This window comes from Amblyraja radiata, chromosome 1 (assembly GCF_010909765.2).
Source record: "Amblyraja radiata isolate CabotCenter1 chromosome 1, sAmbRad1.1.pri, whole genome shotgun sequence".
NCBI lineage: Eukaryota > Metazoa > Chordata > Chondrichthyes > Rajiformes > Rajidae > Amblyraja > Amblyraja radiata.
Genome location: NC_045956.1, coordinates 13,118,271 through 13,145,764, shown reverse-complemented (window position 1 = coordinate 13,145,764; position 27,494 = coordinate 13,118,271). Strand labels below are relative to the sequence as shown.

The 27,494-nt window shown below is 41.1% G+C and overlaps 2 protein-coding genes across 2 annotated transcripts in view; one reads left to right on the top strand and one right to left on the bottom strand.

The window, feature by feature from the left end:
- Nucleotides 1-449: 449 nt before the first annotated feature.
- tmem184c (transmembrane protein 184C) lies at nucleotides 450-25,216 on the top strand. Its single transcript, XM_033017831.1, has 10 exons — nucleotides 450-1,147; nucleotides 2,424-2,554; nucleotides 2,645-2,681; nucleotides 6,966-7,171; nucleotides 10,634-10,708; nucleotides 12,662-12,755; nucleotides 13,639-13,751; nucleotides 13,963-14,062; nucleotides 19,158-19,329; nucleotides 21,683-25,216. The coding sequence occupies exons 1-10, from the start codon at nucleotides 1,031-1,033 to the stop codon at nucleotides 21,934-21,936; spliced, it is 1,299 nt and encodes a 432-aa protein (XP_032873722.1). The 5' UTR covers nucleotides 450-1,030; the 3' UTR covers nucleotides 21,937-25,216.
- Nucleotides 25,217-25,821: 605 nt separating this feature from the next.
- The window catches only part of prmt9 (protein arginine methyltransferase 9), a 50,262-nt gene continuing 48,589 nt past the window's right edge, over nucleotides 25,822-27,494 (bottom strand). Inside the window, exon 12 of the mRNA XM_033017822.1 lies at nucleotides 25,822-26,166. Coding sequence (XP_032873713.1) covers nucleotides 25,948-26,166 — 219 coding nt within the window. The 3' untranslated portion in view covers nucleotides 25,822-25,947. The remainder of the gene's footprint in view (nucleotides 26,167-27,494) is intronic.

Sequence of the window (27,494 nt, the reverse complement as noted above, 5' to 3'; positions counted from 1 at the left end):
CCGGTACTGGGGGGCCGGCACTGGTCGCTGGGGTCCCGGCACTGGGGGGCCGGCACTGGTCGCTGGGGTCCCGGCACTGGGTGATGTGGGTCTGCCACTGGTTGCTAGGGGCCCCGTCGCTGGTCACTAGGGGCCCGGCACTGGGGGGCCGGCACTGGTCGCTGGGGTCCCGGCACTGGGTGATGTGGGTCTGCCACTGGTTGCTAGGGGCCCCGTCGCTGGTCACTAGGGGCCCGGCACTGGGGGGCCGGCACTAAGTCCGACGGCTCCATCAATCCACGTGACCAATGACATCACTGATGACTGTCCACGTGCGCATTCCAGGCCCGCCCCCCGGGTGATTGACAGCGGCTCTGACCACACAGAGCGGTCCGTGTGTCGTGACGGCGCGGCGGGGGGGCCTTCGATCCCCCCCCCCCCCCCCCCAGCGGGGCCCCACCCCCACCCTGCCCGGCGACAGCGTCCGCCCACCTTGCCTCCCCGGGGCCGCAGCGCTCAGCGTCCCTAGCTCAGGCACGACCGGCCAGTTTCAGCGCCTGGGCCTCCAGACGGCAGACCCGGCTCCTTCAGCGTCGGCGCTGCGTAGATTTGTCCTACAGCAGCAGCTGGCTGCAAGGAAGCCGTCCAGACTCCAGAGTAAAGGGCGTCCCTTGTTGTCGAGGGGGTGGGCAGAGTCCCCTGTAGAGAGGGCAGTGTCCCCTGGAGTGAGGGCGGTGGTCAAAGTCCTGGAGCAAGGTGGGTGGGCAGGGTACCCCGTGGAGTGAGGTGTTGGGGACAGGTGGCTAGGCGTCCACTATAGTGCAGTGCAGAGGGGGAACTGCGTGCAAGTTGATCACTGCTGATGGGTTGATCAAAATGAGTGTGTCCTGGAACAGTTCAGAAGGGCAGGCTGTGTCTTAGCAAACTAAGGGACTTTAATACTCAGACCGAATGTGCAATGGGGTGGGTTTAAAGAATGTAATACTTATCCTACCGCACGTGGATTCAGTAGGTGAATTGTGTGAAAAAGGTATACTTGTAACCTGGAGCCATGGCCTGCACCGTTAGGAACTGGAGAAAGTGGATCCGGCCCTTGGTTGTATTCATGTACATTGTGGGTCTTTTGGTTGCTATTCCCCTCTGTATCTGGGAGCTGCGGAAATCTCAGGTAATCTAATGGTCTCATTCAATTTCATTGTAAGGTATTTCTGCTTTAAAGTCAAGAGTGTTTAATTGTCAGTAAAATAAAAAGTGCTGAAATAACTCGGCGGGTCAGACAACATGCCTGGAGGATGTGGATATGTGATTACTTGTAGTAGAGGATAACTGGAAAAAAGGTTGGGGCAGGACAGTGGCAACTGATAGGTTGATATATTTGAAGGGGGTTTGATTGGAAGATGAGTGGACAAAGACTAGAGAAGAAAATAAACAAAAGGGTGTTGGATAAGGAGTAAAGAGGGGTGAAATGTTTAATTGTTGTATGTACTGACAGTCAAAATTCTTGTAACAGCTTAACAGGCTTAAGATATTCCTTTGAAATTGAAAAGGTCATATTTTGTACAAACGTGCTTCAAGTTGGATGTAGTGGGACAATGGATCTTCAGCACTAGTGACAGATCTGGTGGAAGTGATCAAAATTTACAAATGCAGTTGGAGGCTCAGGAATAGGATGCTTTATAATTGAGCAACGTGTTCTCATGTGGAAAATGATCAAGGTGTGAAAAAATTGGGTACAAGTTATTTGATTGAGAGATGGTAAGAGGGAGAAGCAAATAATAAAGGGAACGTAGCTTTCTGGATGAAGGGAATGTTCAAATGGAGTACTTGAAAGTGCTCACCGTGCCTTAACTCCCTAATTTGGGGAATCTCAAATAGGTAATGTCGCCATCAAAAAGCTTAGAAGGTTTCTTTGCTATTCAAAGATTGAACCTGGTTGAGAGGTTTAGAGAGTGATGAAGACCAAGGGTGATGCTTCCATGTTGAAAATACCATATCCCATTGCAAGGCTGGGAATCATTTTTAAGGTGGATCCATTATAAACCTAGGCGTATGAAGTTAAGATAGAATATAATAGATTCTGGCCAAATTTTGTGCCTTCCACTACAGTGATGAATGCTGTGGTGGATGTTTGTGTTACAGTTTTATTGTGGTTGTGTGTTCTTTATTATTGTATCGCTGCAGACAACCCAAATTTCCACCAGCCTGGCTGTGTGGCAATAAATTATATCTAATCTAATCTAATCTAATGTCTATGTCAAAAATAATTGTAACACAAAGTATTTTCATTTCATACATGGCATCCAAAACCAAAGTTGTTATCTAGATTTAGATAGTTAAAGTTTGAAAAGTTTCTCCAGTTAAATTACTGTTTCATTTAAAAAATGCTTATTCATGACCATGCTATCTATTTGTTTCCAGTAATGTTTTCCTACTTTTAAATCAAGGTTGGAACTCACAACAAAGCATGGTTCATTGCAGGCATTTTTGTGTTTATGACTATTCCAATATCACTCTGGGGCATTTTGCAACATTTAGTGCATTATACTCAACCGGAATTACAGAAACCAATAATAAGGTACACTATAATTTTGGTTTTACTTACTTCATTGCATGGCCAAGAAATTGGTACATTTTAAATACATTGTAATTTTCTGTCCCTCTGCAGGATCCTGTGGATGGTACCTATTTATAGTTTAGACAGCGTAAGTAATTTTGAATTTTTGCATCATGAAGTTTTGGGTGCTTGTTTCAAGGTCTAGTTTGTACTATAGGCACTTCTAATAATTATTGTTTGTTGAGGGGTTTGTCTTTAATTAAGGACTACTCTGAAGGCATTTGTGCCTCATTCCAATTAATACAACCAATGAAAAATAATTTAAGGAATCTATTGAACATGGATTCTTTAATTGATTTCCAACTAAGATCTTCACGTTTTACAATCTAACTCATTATTTTATAAAAATGGCCAAATTGCCTTGCATGGTTTGCATTAGATAAATCTTTGCATATGCAATTTGTATTTTTTTCCAATTTAAACCAGAAGTTAAACTGGCTGTAAATTTGATCTATGTTTAGGCAATTAAGCATAGTTCTTTTTGCAGTGTTTATATGTGTCTGTTCAAATAAAATCTGTCCATCCATTGAGTTGGTAGTGAAATGGACTATCAGGGCCAAGAGTAATCTTTAAAAAAGCAGAAGGAAATAACTTTTAATCAGAAACTACTGCAACTGATTCGCTGGGTCTGGCACCGTCACCATAAGCAGCCATAAAATAACTTGTAACTTGTTTGTCATACCTCCTCTCAAGAAATCCATCGTCAAAAGCTATTTCCTGGCAAACTGCAGCCTCACTACAAATTTCACATGTTTCTCTAAAATCTTGAATGTGTTGTAATCTCTTGAATCTATGGCCATTTTTCTCATAACTCCATATTTAAGTCTTTACAATCAGATTTCAACCATACCCATTCTCAATTTCTGTGCAGGCATTAATGCAAATGACCACATCATCCCTTTGTGCCTCGGGACAGTTGTGCAGATAGATGTGGATGTTCTTGTGCCACTTTCATCTCTTAACTGCTTCTTCACTGTCACGTTATCAGATTTTCCAGCGTTTTCTGTTTTCATGTTAGATTGCATGTCTGAGCGTGATTATGGCATTTTCTCCAGCTAGAATGACGTTATTGTCTATTGACTTGCAACTCCAATATAAATTCTATCCCCAGCAAATGCTTGTGTTGAATCATAATGGTCACAATCTTTAATTCTAAAAATATAATGTAATCTTTCTACTCCATAGTTCCACTTTATAAATACTTACCTTGATCTTCATGTTTCTGAACCTCTCATCTACACCACTGTCAGCCCAGGACTTGACAATGCCAATCCTATTCTGACCCATTCCTCTAATTTTCTCTAGCCCAACCACTCACCGCCCACTGGTGAATCTTGGAATGTTGAATTTAACCTGCGCAGAAAAAACTCTGCTAGTGCTCTATTGAGAGTGGTCTATATTTACACTGCTTCATATTGTGATGTTAAAACTGATCATTTATTATAACTTTCAGTCGGTTCAATGGAAATATTTTGAAAAAAGTCATTTGGACAGTTACATGGCTGGGAAAGGTTCAGAGGGACATGCCAAATGTGGGGAATGGTACTACCTTAGATGGGGCACTTTGTTTAGCATGCATGAGTTGGGCTGAAGGGCCTACATCTGCGCTGTATGATTCTATTACAGTCACTTTAGCTCTAATCAATGGGTTGATTGCAGTAATAGAGTATTTAGAAAGCTAGTTTTTATTGGATTGCATGGGTAGTAGTGGGTTACCCGAAAAACTTTGAAAACCATTGTCCTAGAGCATGTTTGTTGTGGTGCCTTTGCTATTTAGGCCAAACCATGGAATGTACTTGCTTCTTAAAATATCTCTTCCTTTGGATTGTCATTAATAGCAATCAACTGGAGCAAGATTTTAGTAAAACGTCTTTCTTTGATTTTTATTTTTGATGTTTTCCTACACAAAACACAATATTAATACTTGGCAGTATTTCAAAGCAATTGTCCACCACAAATTGACTTCCCAAATTAATTCTACAAGTTTAACATAAAAAATGGAACCAGAATGGACCAAGAGGCCTCTCAGACTTGCTCTGCTGTTCATTCTTCATAGCTCTTTGAGAAAATAATTACATTATTCCAGAACTGTGCCCTCATACATGATTTCCTCCAGGATAGGAAATAACCACATTGGCACTGTTAAACCCTCTCAGAATTCTGTTTCATTAATCCAGATTATCTTTCACAATTCAACGTGCAAGTTTTCTTCATGCGACAACATGATCCCACAAATCAAACAATTGCACTTTCACTGAATTAACTCCGATGCAAGTATATGAACTTTTGAATAACGAGGCCAAAACCAGACCATTTTTCCAGATGCGATATCCCCATTGCCTCAAATAACAGTCAAAGCACCGATACATTTACATACCATCGTCTTTGCAATTTAATTTGGTTTCCTAACTTTGCATTGCGTATAAGGACACAGATACCTCTGTGCAGCACTCTACTGTCTATCCATTTAATTATTTCTGCCTCTCGGCAAAAGAATAATCTTGTTTTTCTTTTGTCGCATCATGGTCCATCTGTCAAATTTGTGTCTGCTTATTTTGCACACTTTGCAAACTCTATCTTCCTCATAATTTGCTTTCCTAATTTTTTTTGTTTTGGCAGGAACTTTAGCTGAAATGCACTCGGTTGTTATCAGTATTGATAATGCCTCGGTGCTAATCTCTGTGGCACTCCACTAGTCAATGCAAAAATCAGCCATTTATCCACATCTGTTTTCTGTTAACTAACCCTTTATCCATGCCACTACATTACTCCTAATGTCATGAATCTTTTTGAACAGTAACCTTTTATGAGATGCATTATTGATGTCTTTTGGAAATCGTAACGCATTACATCTGCTGTTTCCCCTTTATTCACTCTGCTTGTAATTATTTAAATGAACTCTAATAAATTGGTCAGACATTATTTCCCTTTCATAGAACCACTATGACTTTGTCGATTGCGATTTGATTTTCTAAGCACTGTTATACTCCCTTAAGGGGCTGTCCCACTTGGGCGACCTAATCCGCATGTTCTAGCGAGTTTGGACTCGACTCATACTCGCAGCATGGTCGACACGAGGTCATAGGTCTTTGTAACTCTCCTTCATGCTCGAGAGTAGTCCCCGTGTACTTGAGGCCTCATCTAGGTCGCGGCGTATTTTTCAACATGTTGAAAAATGCCCGCGAGTAAAAAAAGGTCACCATGGAAAAAATCGATACTTTTTTTACTCGTAGGTTTAGTCGTAGTAGGTCGGCATGTTAGTCGTAGGTAGTCATAGATAGTCTTCATCATAGTCGAAGGGAGGTCGAAGGAGATCATCTTCACTCTGCACTATTCGGTGTCCAATTTTCCCAAAGTTAGTCGTAGCTAGTCGAAGCTAGTCTTCAACATGGTCGAAGGAAGTCTTCTACATAGTCGAAGGAGGTCTTCACATGCCATTTTTTCAAACTCTCCTAAACTCTTCTAAACTCGCCAATTAGGTCGCCCAAGTGGGACAGCCCGTTTAATATTTGATTCCAGCATTTTCCCCAGTGACGCCTATTTGTGTAACTTAGCTATATACGTGCGTTCTTGAATAGGGCATTACATTTTTAGTTTTCCATACATTGGAACCCTTCTCGAATCTACTTTGGAAGATCGTTACTGATGCATTCACTGTCTCTGCAGCCACTATTTTTAAGGCCCAGGGATGATAGCTATTTGTTTTTGGAGTACAATCCAACATTAACTTCCAAATGCTTATTTGGTGATTGTAATAAATTCTTCTATCTTTAAGTTAATTTTGAAGTTCCTTTTTCTATTTTAAAAAAAAATATTAAGATATCACTTTTAAAGGAATTTAAAGAGAATGTATTTTGGATCACTATTTCAAAAGGGAATTGATTAAGGTCAATAGTGTAGTTGTGTTTTATCTTGTAACAAAATCTTGGAACCGTCAGATATATGTGCGTGTATCAAGAGATTAGAATTTGGCATTATAGAAGTATAACAAATTCTAAATATTTGTTTGGGACATTTATACAGTGCCCTCCACAATGTTTGGGTCAAAGACTCATCAAATGGGGGGGACTATGTATAAACACTGCTGTAATTTCCACATGGTGAAACCAAAATTTATAGAAATGGCCTTTATTAAAATCTGACAATGTGCACTTTAACCACGTGATTTTTTTTCTATTACAAATCTCAAATTGTGGAGTACAGAGGCAAATAAATAAATGATGGGTCTTTGTCCCAAACATTATGGAGGGCACTGTAGGTGCTTAAAAGATGAAAAGAATCCAAAGTGCCAATTTAATGTTTGGCCATTCCGGTGTGTGTACTGTGGTAATGTCCCATTATTTTTACATGCAGTCATTTTCTTCTTAACCAGTGGTTAGCCCTGAAATATCCTCACATTGCTATATATGTGGATACATGTCGGGAATGCTATGAAGCATATGTCATCTATAATTTCATGATCTTCCTACTGAACTACTTGACCTATCAGTACCCAAACCTGGTGATGCTACTTGAAGCTAAGGATCAACAAAAACATCTGCCCCCTCTCTGCTGTTGTCCATCTTGGCATATGGGAGAGTAAGTAGCTCTACTTCAACTGTTTGTGCATCTCTGATGTTTTCTGTGGATTTTTTTTTAAATTGCTAGAAATTTTTAATTAATTGCTAGCAGATTTTTAATTAAAAGTAAAACAGACTGCATATTGACTACTTTCCATGCATATATTTAATAAAAACAAAACCATTCAAATAAATCATGTGGTAGACAAAAATGCTGGAGAAACTCAGCGGGTGTAGCAGCATCTATGGAGTGAAGGAAATAGGCAAAGTTTCGGGCAGAAACGGTGCCTATTTCCTTTGCTCCATAGATGCTGCTGCACCTGCTGAGTTTCTCCAGCATTTTTGTCTACCTTTGATTTTCCAGCATCTGCAGTTCCTTCTTAAAAATAAATCATTTGTTTGCTTTAATTTGAATTATACCATGTTATATTGTACTGTTACATTTTACAGTGCTGCAGATTCCAGTTTGATAGATTATTTTATTTTGGTGACATTTATTATAATCTGAAAATGCAGCACATGTGGAGAAGGTAACGTTGCCTCTGTATTGCATTTTAATTGTTTTGTACCAGGCATGTGTTAAGTCCGACTGTAGAGACTCGAGTAGAAAAGTTTAGGCTGATGCTCTCACGCAAACGTGTAGTACGCTCATGGGCGGATTCATGGGCGATTTTATGACTCATTTTAGCAACCTGCCCCCGCCATCTTGTTCCGCCATTTTGCTCCGCCCTCTTGCTTCCGGCCAAAGATTGGATCCGCAGCGGGGAGAAGGAGTGCGGGGCCCGGGGCAGCGAGGAGAGAGAGTGCGGGGCAGCGGGGAGAAGGAGTGCGGGGCCCGGGGCAGCGGGGAGAAGGAGTGCGGGGCCCGGGGCAGCGAGGAGAGAGAGTGCTAGGCCCGGGGCAGCGGGGAGAGGGAGTGCGGGGCCCGGGGCAGCGGGGAGAAGGAGTGTGGGGCCCGGGGCAGCGGGGAGAAGGAGTGCGGGGCCCGGGGCAGCGGGGAGAAGGAGTGCGGGGCCCGGGGCAGCGGGGAGAAGGAGTGCGGCGCCCGGGGCAGTGAGGAGAAGGAGTGCGGGGCCCGGGGCAGCGAGGAGAGAGAGTGCGGGGCAGCGGGGAGAAGGAGTGCGGGGCCCGGGGCAGCGGGGAGAAGGAGTGCGGGGCCCGGGGCAGCAGGGAGAGAGAGTGCGGGGCCCGGGGCAGCGGGGAGAGAGAGTGCGGGGCCCGGGGCAGCGGGGAGAGAGAGTGCGGGGCAGCGGGGAGAGGGAGTGTGGGGCCCGGGGCAACGGGGAGAGAGAGTGTGGGGCAGCGGGGAGAGGGAGTGCGGGGCCCGGGGCAGCGGGGAGAGAGAGTGTGGGGCAGCGGGGAGAGGGAGTGCGGGGCAGCGGGGAGAGGGAGTGTGGGGCCGAGGGCAGCGGGAGAGGGAGTGTGGGGCCCGGGGCAACGGGAGAGGGAGTGTGGGGCCCGGGGCAACGGGGAGAGAGAGTGTGGGGCAGCGGGGAGAGGGAGTGTGGGGCCCGGGGCAGCGGGGAGAGGGAGTGTGGGGCCCGGGGCAACGGGTGAGGGAGTGTGGGGCCCAGGGCAGCGGGAGAGGGAGTGTGGGGCCCGGGGCAACGGGGAGAGAGAGTGTGGGGCAGCGGGGAGAGGGAGTGTGGGGCCCGGGGCAGCGGGGAGAGGGAGTGTGGGGCCCGGGGCAACGGGAGAGGGAGAGGGGCATAGGAGGGGGACACACATTGTAGTGAGGGGGCAGGCGAGGGAGTGCCGGGGGGGATAAGGCCTAGTGTGTGTGAAGTTGCGGGGAGGTTTACAATGTTTCTTATTTACAATGTTTCTTATTTAATGTCCCTTGTCTAGTCTGAAATAAAGTTCATTATTGGATCAGAAGAAATATAATTGTGTGTGTTATATGATTATATACATTTATATAATTTTCATGTATGTGTGTTTATAAACATTTTATTCTTTAACAAGAATTAACAGAATTATGAACTAACAGAATTATGAATCTAACCCTATATCACGCACAAAAACTTCCCCCGCAATGTCAATCACCCTGCGAGTCGGGTTGGTTCCGGTTACTACAAAATCAACTCAAACACTGCTTGTGAACCATTTAAAAAGAAATGATTTAAAAAACATTAAAAAAGACAATTACCAGAATCAAATGTTATTATTGACAAGAAGTATGAACTGACAGATTTATGAATCTAACCCACACAAACTGTTGCCCCACAACATTGATTACACTGCGAGTCGGGTCGGGTCAGGTAGGCTCAGGTTACTAAAATGGGCGTGGAAAAATGCCCATGATCCCCTCCATAGCGTACTACACGTCAGTCCATTGCATTTCGCAGGAGTAGCCTATCTTGCTCCGCTATAAGATCTTTGCTCTGTTCTATCACCAAGAGACGAGTTCACTTTTGATGTTGCATTTTGCATGAGGTGTTAATCTGCTCAATGAAGTGAATATTGAAGATCTTGCATCATTATTGTGAAGAGGATCAGGGAAGATATAATTGGTGTTTAAACATACATAGAAACATAGAAAATAGGTGCAGGAGTAGGCCATTCGGCCCTTTGAGCCTGCACCGCCATTCGATATGATCATGGCTGATCATCCAACTCAGTATCCCATCCCTGCCTTCGCTCCATACCCCCTGATCCCTTTAGCCACAAGGGCCACATCTAACTCCCTCTTAAATATAGCCAATGAACTGGCCTCAACTACCTTCTGTGGCAGAGAATTCCACAGATTCACCACTCTCTGTGTAAAAAGTGATTTTCTCATCTCGGTCCTGAAAGACTTCCCTCTTATCCTTAAACTGTGACCCCTAGTTCTGGACTTCCCCAACATCGGGAATAATCTTCCTGCATCTAGCCTGTCCAACCCCGTAAGAATTTTGTAAGTTTCTATAAGATCCCCCCTCAATCTTCTAAATTCTAGCGTGTACAAGCCGAGCGTGTAAACCAATATTTGTCCATCAACCAATGTCTTAAAAACTGATGATCTAGTCAACGCATCCATTTTTGTCATCTCACTGTAGAACAATAGATGTTTTGGGAATTGTACAGCCCCCTTCAGCCCCCCAAGTCTGCACCAATGGTTAAGCATCTATTGACACTAACCTTCTGTATACCACCCACTTTATTCTCCACAAATCTCCCATCAATTCTTCCACTCACACATTAGGGGTAATTTACAACAGCCACTTAGGGTGCAAATCCATTTGTTTTTGGGATGTTGGAGGAAATCAGAGAACATTAGTGAAACCCACCTGGTTGTGGAAAACGTGCAAGCTCCAGAACTATGACACCGGGGGTCAGGGTTGAACTTTTATTACTGAGCTGTAAGACACCAGATAATTTGCACTGCTGTGCCACCTCAAAAACGTGTTTATCTATTGCTTGCCATATTCATAGCTTTCTGTATAGTGTTCCTAATTAATGCATATTCTGAAGAATGTTTTGCATGTGCTTTCCTTGATAGGGTGTTGCTGTTTAGGTGCAAGCTTGGAGTTCTGCAGTATACGGTTGTCAGACCATTTACAACAATAATCGCATTGTAAGTAATGCTTTGACATAATGGATGAAAATATCCTTACCGCTATTTCTTTCTTTGTTTATATCAAACCCCAAACATGCGCTTTAAATACCACTCTTGTTTCTCCATTTGTATATACTACCTTTGTTTGAATTAGTTTTGTATTCTTTTAATTTATTTACATGTCCCAATGAATATCAAACTTTCAATGTCTGTTCAGGGAATCTAGTGTCAGACAGGCAAATATCCTTCCCAGCCCATTGTGGCAGGGTAGTGAGGGTTTTGATGTTGGCCTTGGAGAAGACACTGCTGTTGGTTTCCATGTGCTTCAGTGAATTTTTTAGAGGGTAGGGAATCACTTGTTACTTGGTTGACTGAGTTTTGTGTCAGGCCAGAGTTTTTTCTAATACTGTTTTTACACAAATGTCTTATTTTTGCACAGTCCTATTTCTTTCAGAATTGTATGCGTAATTTATGTATGATTTGTTTTTGTGTGTTTGTCCGATTATGCCTGTGATGCTGCTGCCATCAAGGTTTTACATTGTACCTCACCGTACTTGTACATATGACAAACCTGAACTTTATCTTCAAATAACCTTTTCCTCAATAGACCCAAGGCTATGCTAGCACATTAAAAGAAGTGGCAAATGTCATCTTTCTCCTTCACCACTAGATAGATATGAGAAGTGATTCATGTTTTTCAGGTTCATGCTGTGAATTTATATTATTGGGATGCATTGGGGGTAGGCTGTAGAGGATCTTGGCCTTCAGGATGTTATGTGTGAGCCCCCCCCCCCCCCTTCATGTGTCAGTGAATGGGTTGACAATGGCTTGGAGCTTTGCCTCCAAACTTGCACGACTTCACGTGTTATCTGCAACTGGGCGTCTGAGATTTTGTGCGACTAAGGTTCTGGTATATACTCACTATAGGTTAAACAGTTTCCCATAGTTGGGAAGATTAGCTCTGCTACTGGAGGTGAGGTGTAGCAGTGAGCTGACAAAGATTGTCAAAGGTATTGTAGCAACACAGCCTTGTTTGAGAATGGTTGAGGACAAGTTGGTTAGAATTAAGGCTTGCATGCCATCATGAAACAAATGCAACATTTTCTGTGGGCTGCCACATGTGAGGGTCTTCCATTGTCTCTCCCAATTGATAGAATTTAAAAAACCCATGTGTAGTAGCTGGTGGCAACTGCTGCATTTTTCTTCTTGTCATGAAGGTAAAACCATGCCCACTGTGTCTAGATTGTCAGAATCCACAATACAATTGAGAGGGGATCTTATAGAAACTTACAAAATTCTTAAGGGGTTGGACAGGCTAGATGCAGGAAGATTGTTCCCGATGTTGGGGAAGTCCAGGACAAGGGGTCACAGCTTAAGGATAAGGGGGAAATCCTTTAAAACCGAGATGAGAAAAACTTTTTTCACACAGAGAGTGGTGAATCTCTGGAACTCTCTGCCACAGAGGGTAGTTGAGGCCAGTTCATTGGCTATATTTAAGAGGGAGTTAGATGTGGCCCTTGTGGCTAAGGGGATCAGAGGGTATGGAGAGAAGGCAGGTACTGGATACTGAGTTGGATGATCAGCCATGATCATATTGAATGGCGGTGCAGGCTCGAAGGGCCGAATGGCCTACTCCTGCACCTAATTTCTATGTTTCTAATCTCAAAATTTGTGAAATTACACCAGATTTTGGAGGAGTGTAGGAAGTGTCTCCGAAATGAGCAAAAATCTGAGATTTATTTGAATTTTAAATGGAGGTTGATGGTCCTGATCCTAATTACTGGCCAAAGCTGGCATGATCTGGTATGTTATTCATTTTGTTTAAATTAATATTCAAAAGCTGAGAATTAGGACAAATGCAGCAGATTCTATTAATTATTCAAGAAAACACCAGATAATGATGGAGGTAGGCAAGTATGCTATCAAGTAGTGTCTTGTTCATGGTCTGGTAACTTTAATTTCTTTCCACAGAATCTGTGAGCTCGTTGGTATTTATGATGAGGGGAACTTCAGCTTCAAAAACGCTTGGTCGTACCTGGTTATAATTAACAATGTTTCACAGCTCGTAAGTCTTACCATGCACATCTCTTTTTTTTTAAATGTGCTTTTTATCTTCTTAGTTTGTTACACTTGAGTCAAAGTTTTGGGGGCATTTTGTCTTTAGTGTTGGTCTTAATTGTAAGATTTTCTTTTCAATACCCTCTGTCAAACGAGGCATTTTTTGTTACATTTTACAATAGAATAGAATACTTTATTGACACATGTGACAGGTCACAGTGAAATTCAAGAGTTCAAGAGAGTTTATTGTCATGTGTCCCTGATAGGACAATGAAATTCTTGCTTTGCTTCAGCACAACAGAACATAATAGGCATTGACTACAAAACACATGAATAAATAAACGGATAAAATTCTTTGCTTGTAGTCTCCCATAAAGGGTGCTTACAAAGTTACACATCCCGCCCCCCTCCCCCACACCAGATCCCCCTTTGTTCTCCCCCCCCCCCCCCCCCCCCCCCTCACTCACGGTGGTCCCCCCAAGCCAGGTTGTCCATTGTTCTTCACGGCGGTCCCCCCATGCTTGGTCCACATTGTCCATTGTTCTTCTACCCTCACACCAGGTCCCCGTGGCTCTTCCCCCTCCCTCATGGCGGTTCCCCCCACGCCGGGTCCTCCTTTGTTCCTCACTGTCCTCATTCCACGTGCCCGTCCTCATCCGTCGGTCGGTGCCCTCATCGGCTGCTGCACCGACATCTGCACTAATGCTGCTGGATCCTCTCCGGGAGCCTCCGTGGTGCTGACCCAGGCCCAGCCACGGCTCAAAGAAGCAGCTATTCAAATGAACATTTCTGATTCATTCAAACCCGTATGCGCAATCAATTATGTTAAAGGCACTGCATAAATGCTGTTGTTTAGTGTAATTGCGAATGCGTCTTGCTTTATTTTCCAGTTTGCCATGTATTGTCTTGTGCTATTTTATAAAGTACTGCGAAGTGAATTGAACCCCATCCAGCCGGTGGGCAAGTTTCTCTGTGTGAAACTAGTTGTCTTTGTATCCTTCTGGTAAGTTTGAAATATATATTTTATATATATATATCTATCTTATTTTTTCTCTCCTGAGACCAAAACTTTTATTCCTTGATTTAAAAAGTACAATAATTCATGCAATGTTGGATTTACTAAAATAAATTGGTTGAATATTTTTATGGAAAGAATAGTACCCAGATGGTGAAATTGTTTAAAACATATATATATATTTTTCAATCTTTTTTAGGCAAGCTGCCTCTATTGCTTTACTTGTGAAAGTTGGAGTGATATCTGACAAACGTACATGGGACTGGGAAAGCGTGGAAGCTGTGGCTACCGGTCTCCAGGTAATTTTAGTCGTTGCAATTCTGCAGCAACCTATAAAGCAGAGTCCCTTAAAGAATCAATACTCATTGCAAGGATGGTCAACTAGGAAGAGGTAATTTTAGAGCTAACACTGTCGAGGAAGGATTAAGGGCGCCAAAGAGAAGAATAAGTGTAATGATGTAGAATTTTATGTAAAGACTGAATGATGTGAAAATAAGTTTTTGAAAACAAAGTAAATTATTTTTAAATTGGTGTTTTGGTAGATTGCTACATTTGCAAGTTATAGGAGTACATTTAGGCCATTCGGCACGTGGGTGCGCGCCCCATTCCATTCTTTAACCACCACAGCTCAGTGCAAATAAAATGAGAGCCACACATGCATCAGTGACAGTCGTGAAAAAATGCCATTCTGAACTGTTCTTCCATAAGCTAGGATACTGTCTGATTCACCTCTATCCCATTGCAGACATTAACATGGTCTGTGGAACTGTTGTGCTACAATCCGGAGAACCATATTCACAAGCTATAGGAGAATTTGTCTATCTCTACCTCAAAAATATCTACTGACTTGCGCAATGAGTTCCACAGATTAACTGCCCTCTGACTAAAGAAGTTCCTCCTCACCACCTTTCGAAAAGAGTGCCCTTTAATTCTGAGGCTATGACCTCTGGTCCTACTAGTGGAAACATTAAACCTGACATTAAAGTGTTTGAAAGTAAATAGGCAATTAATATATAATTTACTACAAATGCATATCCATTTGTAAAATGGAACAGCTAAAGGAAACGTCGTCCATTTGTGGTTAACAAGATTTGAAATAATAGATCAAAGGAAAAACGAATCTTGCTAAAAGTGCAATAAGTCTGAGATTTAGAAAATTCAGTACTCTGCAATGGAGGATCCAGATATTTTGATCAGGAAAGGAATATTAGAATCCAAAAGCAATCCAGCGAAGAACAAAATAACAGTCTGGGAATAGTTTCTATACATTTGTCAAAAAAAAGGCTAAAGGTTCTGACCCACTTTCCCGAGTTACTCACAAACTCTCCCGAGTTTTCCCCTTGATTCGAACTCGGGGAATGTCGGGTAATGTCGGTAGCGAGCCCGATGGAGTCCGTAAATGTTTCGTAGCGGCTCGTAATGCCAGCCGTAGGAACTCGGGGCATCAGATAAGTCGGGAATTTTTTTCAACGTTGAGAAATGTCCACGAGTTAAAAGAAAATAGCCCAAGTACCTAGGACCGGCTATTACCATAATTCCCCAAGTTCGAATCAAGGGGAAAATGCGGGAGAGTTCATGAGTAACTCGGGAAAGTGGGACAGGGCCTTAACTCAGGTTAATGTGGGGAAATTAAATAGGGAAATAAGGAAATGGCTGAGAAATTTACCAAGTGTGTCTTCAGCGAAGGCACTAAAAACCACCTGGAAATTGTGGCAAATAATTGGTTTAAAGTGAATGAGGTTGTTAAAATAAATTAGCATTAATAAAGGAAAATTAGCATTGAAGAAATTAACGGGACTGAAAATTGATAAACACCCGCAGCCTAGTTATCTGCATCCTAATGTTTTGAAAGAATTGGAACTGGAGCTGGTTTCACTCACAAATATCCAGGAGACTGAGTGTCACAGAACAGTTTTCGAGAGGTGGTCACATCTAAGATGCAGTCAGAAAGTAGTGGGGTGACCACTTGGAAGGGTAAAAATAATTGACAGAAAGCGCAGGAAGTCCTGTGGCCATCATGAGGGGCATGGATAAAGCGAATAGTCTTCCAGGAAAAGGATTTCATAAATTAAAGGACCTAGGCTTAATGTGAGAAGGAGAGATTTGGGTGACCTCTGGCAATTTTTTTTCACTCAGAGGGTCGTCCATATCTGGAATGAGCTGCCAGCAGAAGCTGCAGAAACAGATCCAATTATGACATTCAAAAGCCATTCGGATAGATGTAAGGATAGGGAGGGTTGGAAGGATATGGGCCAAATCTCCTAAGCCATAGGATCTTTGAATTTGTCCTTGTCTTCAGTGAATTCTGTCAGCAGCTGAAGACTAGTACATCACACCATGACCGGGGAAAAGGCCATCAAAAAGAAATATGTGAATACGCGAGAATTTGCTTTACAAGGCATTTTGGCCTTCATCAGTCAGAGTATTGAGTATAGAAGTTGGGAGGTCATGTTGCAGTATAAGACGTTGGTGAGACCGCATCTAGAATATTGTGTTCAGTTCTGGGCACCATGTTATAGGAAACATATTGTCAAGCTTGAAAGGGTTCAGAAAAGATTTACGACAATGTTGCCAGGACTAGAGGGTGTGAGCTATAGGGAGAGGGTAAGTAGGCTGGGTCTCTATTCCATGGAGCGCAGGAGGATGAGGGGGTATCTTATAGAGGTATACAAAATCATGAGAGGAATAGATCGGGTAGATGCACAGTCTCTTGCCCAGAGTAGGGGAATCAAGGACCAGAGGACACAGGTTCAAGGTGAAGGGGAAAAGATTTAATAGGAATCCCAGGGGTTACTCTTTCACATAAAGGATGGTGGGTATATGGAACAAGCTGCCAGAGAAGGTAGTTGAGGCTGGGACTATCCCATCGTTTAAGAAAGTTAGACAGGTACATGGATGGGACAGGTTTGGAGGGATATGGACCAAGCACAGGCAAGTGGGACTAGTGTAACTGGGACATTTTTGGCCGGTGTGGGTAAGTTGGGCTGAAGGGCCTGTTTCCACACTGTATCACTCTGTGACTCGAGGACAATGTTCTATTTAGTCACACGATTTTTTTTCATTGTGATCAGCGTGGTATATTATAATTTCCATGACCAGATCGTTCCAGCAGTTCGAGCATGGGTTCAGCCATTCAGTGTGCAATTTGCTGTCTCCTTTTCCCACTGACCCCTCTTGTGACTGTACCACGATTTAGTGTCCTTTAGCATGTTGTTCCAGACTTTGCTATGTGCCAGTCTGCTATACTGCATCTTGATTGCTCTTTCACTAAAGATCTAGGAAGATCAAGAAGAATCCTTCAATGAGGTTGATAATATTCCAGCAGCAATTGGTGTTTGTCCCTGCAATTTCGGGAAAATCCTCTATCTGCGTTAAGCAGCTGCTTGGGAAAAGTCTTAAAAGACAACTGGACCTTTTTTGAAGATCATCTTGCCAATGCATATTTTAGATCATAGAACAGTACAGGATATGCCAATGCATATTCTAGATCCTGTACAGCACAGGATCAGACCTGTCAGCCTATGTTGTCTTTGTCAACCATGATGCCAATTTTAACTGCCCATCTGCCTGCACATGTTCAGTGTTCTTCCATTGCCTGCCCCTTTACACGTCAGGCAAAATGTTGCTTTCATATCTGTTTCCATCACATCCCCTGGCAATGGTTTCCTGGCACCTCTTACTTTCTGTTTAAAAGAAACTTGACTTGGTACTCTTCTTTAAACTTTCTCGCTCTCACCTTAAAGCAATGTCCTCTAGGTCTATCACATTGCCCCTCAACCTCTGACACTCCAGAGAAAACAATTCCATCAAATTAACCTCTCCATATAGTAAAGCTCTCTAATCCTGGTGACATCCTGGTGCACCTCCTGCTGCACTCTCCACACAGCCTCCTCATGCTTTATGTGCTGCAGCAACCACTACTGCATGAAATATTCCAAATGTCAATTAAACAAAGTTTTATAAATCAGCAATATGACTTTACAACTTTATACTCGGTGACCCGACTGATGAAGGCAAGCATGCGGTAGGTCCACTTTACCACCGTATCTTCTTCTGTTGTCACTTTCAGGAAGCTATGGACTTTCACCCCAAGATCCTTCTGTACATCATTGCTGTTAAGCGTCCTGCCATTTACTGTATACTTTCCTTTTACATTTGACTGCCCTAAATGTAACACCTCACATTTGTCTAGATTGAAATCCATCTACCAATTCTCTGCCCACATTTCCATCTGGTCTATATCCTGCTGAATGCTTAGACAATCTTCCTCGCTATCCACAACTCCATCATCTGTAAAGTTGCTAATCAGCCCATCAAAATCATTTAACATCACAAGCAACAGAGAAACATCACTGGTCACAGACCTCCAGTAAGAAAAACACACCACCACCACTAACTTTTGTTTTTATGTGGCCAATTCACAGGGGGGATCTCATTGAAAAGCCAGGATTGAGTGGATGTGGATAGAATGTTTCCACTAGTGAGAGCGTCTAGGCCCAGTGACTATAGCCCCAGAATAAAAGAACACACCTTTAGAAAGGAGATGAGGAAGAAATGATTTAGTCGGAGGGCGGTGAATCTGTGGAATTCATTGGCATAGAAGGCTGTGGAGGCCGTCAATGGATATTTTAAAGGCTGAGATTGATAGGTTCTTGATTAGTATGGATGTCAGGGGTTATGGGGAGAAGGTTGAGGTGGAAAGATAGGTTGGCCATGATTGAATGGTGGATTAGACTTGATGGGCTGAATGGCCTAATTCTACTCTATAATTTATGAAGCCAATTTTGAATCCCAATCTAACAAGTCTGCAAGGATCCCATTTGCCTCAAAGGAGATGGATATCTATGACGGTCATGGGTGAAGTTTTTGAGACTATCTGTGCATAAGGGATCTGACAACAAGGCCCTGCTTGCCACCATCCAAGCACTTTGATAGTTCTGGCAATGAAGCATTTTGCCAAATGAATTTGATAGATGGATCAAGTAAACATGCAATGGAATTTACCATCTCTTTTTTTAACAAGCCCTGAGTAACATTAATCGCAGAACTTTGTCTGATTGAGATCTTCTGTACAATTGTTGCTTAGGGACAAGCGGTACATCAGAATTCACTGAATGGAACCTTATCCAGCCATATGACCAGCCCCATATTTGCACCACCAGCAACTGTTAAAACCTCAACATAAAATGAAATGTAGTGTTGCATGCCCAGGACTGCAGTTTGATATATCCATCCGCAAAAGGTGGCCACACTAATATTAATGATCAACATGAGTCTCCAGCCATTCTTCAACTCTCATGCTTTATTTCGATGTTGTATGGGATCCGATTAGAATGAAGAAATATTTAACCTGAAATAAAGCGGTTTGATCAACTTTTTTTCTGTTTTCCTCAGGACTTTATAATTTGTATTGAAATGTTCTTTGCTGCGATTGGTCATCACTACAGCTTTTCCTATAAGCCCTACATACAGGAAGCTGAGGAAGGCTCCTGCTTGGATTCATTTCTTGCCATGTGGGATATCTCTGACATCAGAGCGGACATATCAGAACAAGTGCGACATGTTGGTAAGGAAGGGGTGGTTAAGTTCATTTGCATGTTTAAGTTTGTTCATTAACCCTTTTTTAATACAAAGTGGAAAGATTTCAACGTACCTAGATAGCACAAAGATGCCAGTTCTTGAGTATTATTTTGAATCAGTTCCACAGTGACCCTCGGGAAAATTTTGCATTGTTTCAGTAGTATTTTATAAAAAATAATACCGTACTGTATATAGTACATTCCAACACCAGAAATGTGTGGTTCTGTATGGGAACTGAAAGATAGAAGGGCAGTATCTACTAAATTTTACAAACAAAATGACTCTTGCAACAAAGCATAATTTAACATGTGCCCTATTGACCTGAGCTCGCCTAGTTTGACTTGGTCTAGTTTTGGACAGGACTCAGTATATCCCAGAGCCATTCTTCAGAAGTAACTATATGGATAATTTTTCTTTTGGAATCAAATTTTCTATTATTTAATTGTTTTTAAGTCAGGAAAATGAATGAAAATTGCATCTGGTCTCTGCTCTAGAATTTGAATGGTACAGATCATTCAATTATGAATTTCTGAAAAGGCTGCATTAATAGTACAGGGTGAGGACTGTTTGTGTTGGACTGCATAATTGAATGCTTCTGTTGTAAAGAGGCAAATCCATACTTGCTATTGCTGATTTGGCCAATTGTCTTAATGTGTTTAATAATTTTCCTTTTTAACACTTGAAGTTAACTTGCAGCCAAGACAAGATTGGCTGATTTATACTTAGATTATTTGCAAGCCTCGTGGACTTTGGCACAATTCCCATTTCCTCGAATGTTTGGGAATTGTTTATAGAGCTGTTGATACCTCACTAAGGTCTGGGTTTCGCATTCTTCGAAGTACTTGAGATTTCCATTCCATTTGTGGTGCATTTTGGACAATAGATATGCCTTTGAATGATTGCCTTCAAGAGCAACCGATTCCCTGTTACTTGTCCTATTTTCATCTTTATTGAATTGAATCCTTTATTTGTCATTCAGACCTTTCGGTCTGAATGAAATGTCATGTTGTTTAATGAAACCTAAGGTAAAATGCCACATAATTGCTGTTCGCCCATCTGCCACAAGATGGCCTTCTTTCTCCATTATTTGTTCTGCATTGAAAATATTTTTCGCTCTTGTACTTTTGGTTCAAAAACTGGTTATAAACCTGTAGTATGAAAATGACAGCTTTTGTGGCTGCTGGAACCCTGTGAAAAGTTCGATTTCCGCATGCAGCGAGGAAAATTGTGTTGGGAAATTTAAGATTGATCAGTGAAAAATGAACTTTGAGATGCGGTATGTCATAATCATGCCAGCTGTTTCTCAAGATCTTCAGAGTAATTCCAAAGGATACAAGTAATCATTTTGTAGCTGGCAAGATGTTTGCGATAAACAGCTGTGTATAAATGCATAACACATAACACTGATGGTAATGATTCTTTGGTATATTCTAATGCCTAATCTTGAATTATTGTAGCAGCTGTACTGATGGACTTTATATTTTTTCACCTGTGAGGGTGCAATTCTACTGCTCATTTAGTGTCACTGGGCTTCCAAAGTATATGCGGTTTAGAGTCATAGTGATAGTGTTGAAACAGGCCCTTCAGCCCAATTTGTCCACACCGGTCAATGTGTCCCAGCTGCACGTCCCACCTGCCCGCACTTGGTCCATATCCCTCTAAACCTGTCCTATCCATGTACCTGTCTAACTGTTTCTTCAATTTTGGGATAGTCCCTGCGTCAATGACTTCCTCTGGCAGCTTGTTTCAACCACCCTGCACCCTTTCGGTCTAACTTTATTCCAAGTGAAATTCTGAGCAGGTGGCCTTTCACCACTTCACTGACACCATATGGAATGTAAATCCTTTGATGTGAACAGGTTACCAAATATCCAGGTAGACAAAAATGCTGGAGAAACTCAGCGGTGAGGCAGCATCTATGGAGCGAAGGAATAGGTGACGTTTGGGGTCGACTCCCTTCTTCAGATGTCCAGGTGGTCTGTTTGACAATGTTGACATCCCTAAGATCTACCTAATAGATAACACAAATATTCTGTAATGCCTCGTCTCCAAATACATGAGCCCCTTTTCTTAATAAAAATATTTGTGGAATATTTAATTATGCAATAATTGTCTATGGTGGCACAAAGTCCTAGTCAATCAATAGAAGTCCATTTTACCCGATGGAAACTTGTATCACTCATATTTGGTGGTAACTGCAAGGTAAATACTCTTAAATTACAGCTCAATTCAGTGAATGATGGATACTATAGTTAAAGAAATAAAGTAAAGATAATTTGTGGATCTTACTGAATGATGGTCAACCCTTTCATCTGTTTCTAAATGTTTACATTTTACAGGAAGGACCGTATTAGGTCAACCAAGGAAAACTAATGTTACTGCTGAAGAGGAACACAATGAACATACCAGTCTTCTCTCTTCAGCGAGCCAGGACCAAAATTCTGACACCTCATCTCTCCCACCTTCTCCAATGGGATATTATCAAGGGTTTGGACGAACACATGCAGCTCTTGCACCCCATGATGTTGATGATTTACCAACAGAGAAGGAAAATGAAGATGCCTTAACTTCTGTGCCCAGTAATTCATCATAAAACTCCTAATCTAGATTGAGACGTTGTCTCTTAAACTTTGACCTCGAGTTTGCATTGAGGCCACACCTTCACTTCAGGTTCTCCTATGGATGAGTTCAACTCTAAAAATGGTATATAGAAATCTAATGCTGTATATTAAAACAAACTATGATAAATGCACAGAACTTTGTACTATAAAACGTACATGAAATAACTTCAACAATACTGTAGAAGATGTCTATGGTGATTTTTAATGATAGAAATTGCAAAATGTTGTCCAAACCATTGCAAAATCCATCACATCCAAATGACTAACAACTATTGTTGCAGTCAAAATTGGCTGATGTATTTTGGAAATGGTACCATGATGCAATCTGGGTATTTTAACTTGTTTGCTTTGGCTTTATTTGGGAGATCAAATTGAGCACACTTTAGGGACAAAAAAACATATTTCCATAAATAGTTCTGTATTGAAAATCTAGAGCAACACAAGGACTAGATGGTAACAGATCCCTGAAGATCACTGGACAGCTAGATATGGCAACAGACAAGATATTTCCCTTCATTGACAGGCGTGGAGAACATGCTAGAACTGTAAAATCTAATTTGCAGCTGTATACGGTTTTGGTCACAGGAGGAACGATAGTGATAGGTGGGGTGCAGAGATATTGCCAGTGGTTAAAGTTTAGTGATGAAGTGGCATTAGTGAATTTAAAGTGGCATCCTTGGAATTGTACACTGATGGGACATTTAATATTGTCAAAGGCTTATGTGGAGTTGATCTATTTCCCTTAACAGAGTGGTTAATAATTAGAGGCTGCAGGTTGAGGAGATGGGTAGATGAGAGTGAGGGAGAGAAAAGGGAGGTTGAAAGTGAATGCTCGAACAGTTAGTTAGTTGGGGGAGCTGGGGTTGGTGTCTAAATTTAAAAAGTACCTGGATAAGCATTTGACGTGCAGTGCCCTATAGGGCTGCAAATCAAAGCTGAGTAGCAGTCAGAATAACCTACTGCCATGACTGGCATGGACATTCAACCTTAAATTTCTCTAAAGCATTTTTTTTATTTCAATGGTTATTTACTGGAATTTACTACGGTTTATGATTTTCTCTTCACTTCTATTTATTTACCGAGAATAATTATTTCAAGGCGCAATGGAGAGAAACCAGACCTGTTCAATGTTTGTTACGGTTATCAATGATGATAGTTGATGGATAAACTTGTGCATAAACTCTTTGTAATTATTATTTTTTGCTTACATATCATTCTTTGGGCTGTAAATCATTTTGGAACTTCCTGACTATATGAAGTGCACTTTATAAATGTAAGTTCTGGTTTTATTTTTCATTTCCTGAGTCTTTCATGTATTGTGAGGCAGTTACTATTTTTGTTTTTGCTCCACTTTAGCCATTCAGTACTCTCTTACACTTCATGATATTCATCCTTTTGGAGAGGTGGGGGGAGAAAGAGGGATGAAAAGCACCAACTGCTGGTATTTATAAAGCATTTAACATAGCAAGATGTCCTGGTATTCCAAATATTATGGAGTATGACAGGCTTGGGTGGAAACCCTTTCCTTTTCTGTTACCTATTATACTAGCCAGTATAAAGCTTAGTGCTATATAATGTGAGAGAGCTTTACAGACTTGGACATCATTGTTCATTGGGAGGGTAGGGTAGAGGGACTAATAGTGGGCGTTTACACCCACATGATGCGAGCATTCTGTTGGATGCTGAACTAGGAAGCACCTTTAGCTACAAGAATATTACAAAGCATTCAATTTTTACATTTTGAAATGAATTCTGCCTATCCTGGGTATAGATTGTCCAATGTACAATATCTCTGATTTGTTACATTACACATCATGGTAAACGTAAGATTTATTCTAAAACAATAACTATAAATCCATACTGTGCAGTTTGTGAAGTCAAACTGTGAGCAAGCAGTATAATTCTGCAGTGCTAATTAATTCATTAACATTACTTGGGTTGCAGCAGAAGGTACGGTAAATAAATCTAATAGATTTATTTCCTGTATTTTTTGGAAAAATATTGCAGATCCACCTCTCCAGCTGAAAACTAGTTATATTTGTACTTCTGTTTTTTCAAGTACATGAAAAAAAAATTATGGTTACTACTTTGGACTTGCCAATTCAAGATTAATATTGTTAAGTACATCCTCACCTCAATGTTTCAAACCTGTGTAGAATCATGCATCACAATTGTTGCAATACTTAGCTCCTCTCAAACATACATAAAAATGTTATTTTTGGATTTCTTCCTCAATGCTGTAACTTGGAAAAGTCTGAGTGTGAATTGCAATGGTAGCTTCATCGCTATTCTTGTAAAATGTTTTAACAGTAAGATGTATTCTTCTGTCCATGTAAAATGTTAAGTAACTGTTACATGGTAAAGTGTCCGATTTATGACAGAATAAATTAACCTTGCCTTGTATAAATCAAACTGATAATCTGCCAAATACTGTGAGCATTATGCTCAGAAATATGTAACTTGCAACTTCTACCTGTTAAACTTTCTCTGTTAAGAGATTAATTTGGATGGTGGAATCACTTCAATTTACACATTACAGGTCCTCTCTGGGTTAGGCCAGGGTTTCTTTCTTGCGAACTGTTCATAACATGAACTGATATGTCTTCAGCCCCACAGCAGCCAATAAATCCATACATCAGTGTGAGAGCAGTTGGGTGGCATAGTGCCAGAGACCCGGTTTGATCCTGACTACGGGTGCTTTCTGTATGGAGTTTGGACTTACTCTCCGTGACTGGGTTTTCCCCAGGTACTCCGGTTTCCTCCCACACTCCAAAGATGTTCTGGCTTGTAGGATAATTGGCCTCAGTAAAAATTGTAAATTGTCCCGAGTGTGTAGGATAGCGCCAGTGTACGGGGATCGTTGGTCGGTGCAGACTCTGTGGTCCTGTTTCTCTAAACCAGTCACCCACACTCTTATTCTTATGAATGGGCTGTACAAAAGTTTGGTGTTTGTAAACTGGGGAGGACCTGTATGTAAAATTGTTTTTATTTTTATCAATTACAAGGGCCATATTTGTTTTGGATCAGTTTAGTTTTAAACTAACTTTACCCAGTAATCAAAGTTTAATAATAATTGAAAATGCAATTATTAATGAACGCTGGATTGTTCTTTTGCTTTAAATTTAGGAATCAGAATATTTCCTGTTAATCTGCACTAATGCTGGAAAAGGTTGCATGAATACACCAAAAGTTAATTATTTGGTGTTTTAACTATACGAGGAATGCAAACAATAAACATTTTGATTTCTTTAACTGGTGTTCAACTTTTTAAAAGTGAAAATTGCCTTAAGACTATTTTTGGATCTTGGTGTTAGCTACACCATCTGATCTAATGACAATCAAGTACAGCCGACTGCATTATGGCCATCTGGTTAATCGAAATTTGCCCAAAATTCACAATTAGTCCCCAAAAACATAAGCTATGGAATAACATTTGCTACTGCAGTGGAAAAATTGTTATTTTCAACACAGGTTTCTTAACGCATGCAGATGAAAATATGACATTACAGAAAATTACTGTAGAGTTTTCTGAATCTTAACTGCAGCATTAAACGTGCTTAGCCCCTCTTTCCCACCCTACCCCCAAATCCATATCACAGCTACTCTATTTCCCAATTCAAAAATCATGGCATGAATCTTACCTAAAAATTAGTTCCCGTGTATTAAAGAACTAGGTACAGTACTTGCACAAATACTAAGATGTGCTCATTGTGTTACTGCTGGGTAGTTAAAGTTGGTTTCTTTACAATGTTCTCCCACCGAGGAGTTCAATGGTGGCAGAACATCAACTTTAACTCTCGAACAGTGTTTGAGTGGATTTCAGAGATTCCATGGTATAATTCAAATAGACAGTCTTATTTATGGAAATAAATTTCATTAATTCATGAAAATTTTAATTCATTTAACTTGCCCTTTTTTTAGGGATACTTTACACTAGGAAATGGACCGATTCTATTAAAATCTTTTTAACTGAAAAAATATTGCTAAACGTGGTTTACAGTCATTGAGATATTACTCTTGTGATAGCAAATGTTTAATAAAAGTTCATCTCCTGAGTTAACTTGTATTGGATTATTCAGAACAAAGGCAGCCTGCTTCCAATGAGAAGATTCACACCATGTGTTCAGACTGACGTCCATATCCAGATAAATTTCATACCAAAATGGAATTGCTGTTAAACTTCCAGAAGAGTGCACTTGAACCTATATGTTCAAACAAAGTGAATCTGAAATTAGTGTACTGTGATGAATATGTCAGAAAACATAGTAATCAAGGCTAAATATAGGTCAAAAGTTCCTCCAGTTTACAACCAGCTTTTGCAGTGGACTGGTTAAAAATGCCATCTATTGTAGCAGCTCTTTTGCTGGTTTACACCAAAGATAGACACAAAATGCTGGAGTAAGTCGGCGGGACAGGCAGCATCTCTGGATAGAAGAATGGGTGACATTTTGGGTCGAGTCTGAAGAAGGGTCCCGACCCAAAACATCGTCCATTCCTTCCATCCAGAGATGCTGCCTGTCCCACTTCTTCTTGCGTATGGCGTGCACAGCCTAAAGTTGTAGGACAACTTGTTATATTTGATCTTAATTGATTGTGCACGCTGGGTGGATTGCATTCGTCGAAACAGGTCAGACCACGTGAAGGTTGCAATCTTCCTGTCCCGCTGAGTTACTCCAGCATTTTGTATCTATCATTTTCTTCTGTTGTAGAGGTAGGTTTATCTAATAGCAGTTATTTCAAACGTACTATATTTGTTTCAAGCAATATTATGAATTCACTTGAAAACATCAAAAATCTCCAGAAGTCTGAATTTATTAGAGCCCATATTACATGATGTACAACATACAATTACTCATGTTGTGCCTTTTAACAAAGCAAAACATCCCAAATGCTTCACAGAAATCCCCTCACACAAGATTTGTCACCAAGTCATAAAGGTTAGACCAGGAAATATGGTGGCAGAATTGACTTTAACATTTTAAAGCAGATATGCTTAAGTCCAGACAATGGAACTGTGGAGGATATTGGAGATAAATGCAAATGTAGGATCGCGTGAATGCAGTTTTCAAAGTGTTGTATGGCTAGATGTGCTTGAGTGATGCTACTAGGAGATGCCTTAAGTATTGAAAGGATGAGAATTATAATTTTCTGCAACACTGGTTAATATATGCCAACTGTTAATTCCCTCAATCACTGGTTAGAAAGTTATAACATATTTTACTCTGAGTGAGGTGTATGTCATTACCATTGCAGTGTTTTGATTGACAAAGTCTACATCAGATTTGAGAAACTTTTGGTGTGAGAAATTTGGGAAACTTTCAATTAATGCTTTCAAATGTAAAGACAAATTTTAAATATAAACCATAAGATATTGAAATTAATCTTAGAATATGTATCTTTCATTATCATCATCATCATCATCTTGATGAATTAAAGGTTTTCCGAGCATTTAACAGTTCCTCATTCACAGATCATTATATTTTTGATTTGTCCATGTAATATTTACCATGGATTGTCTGCAATAGTTAAA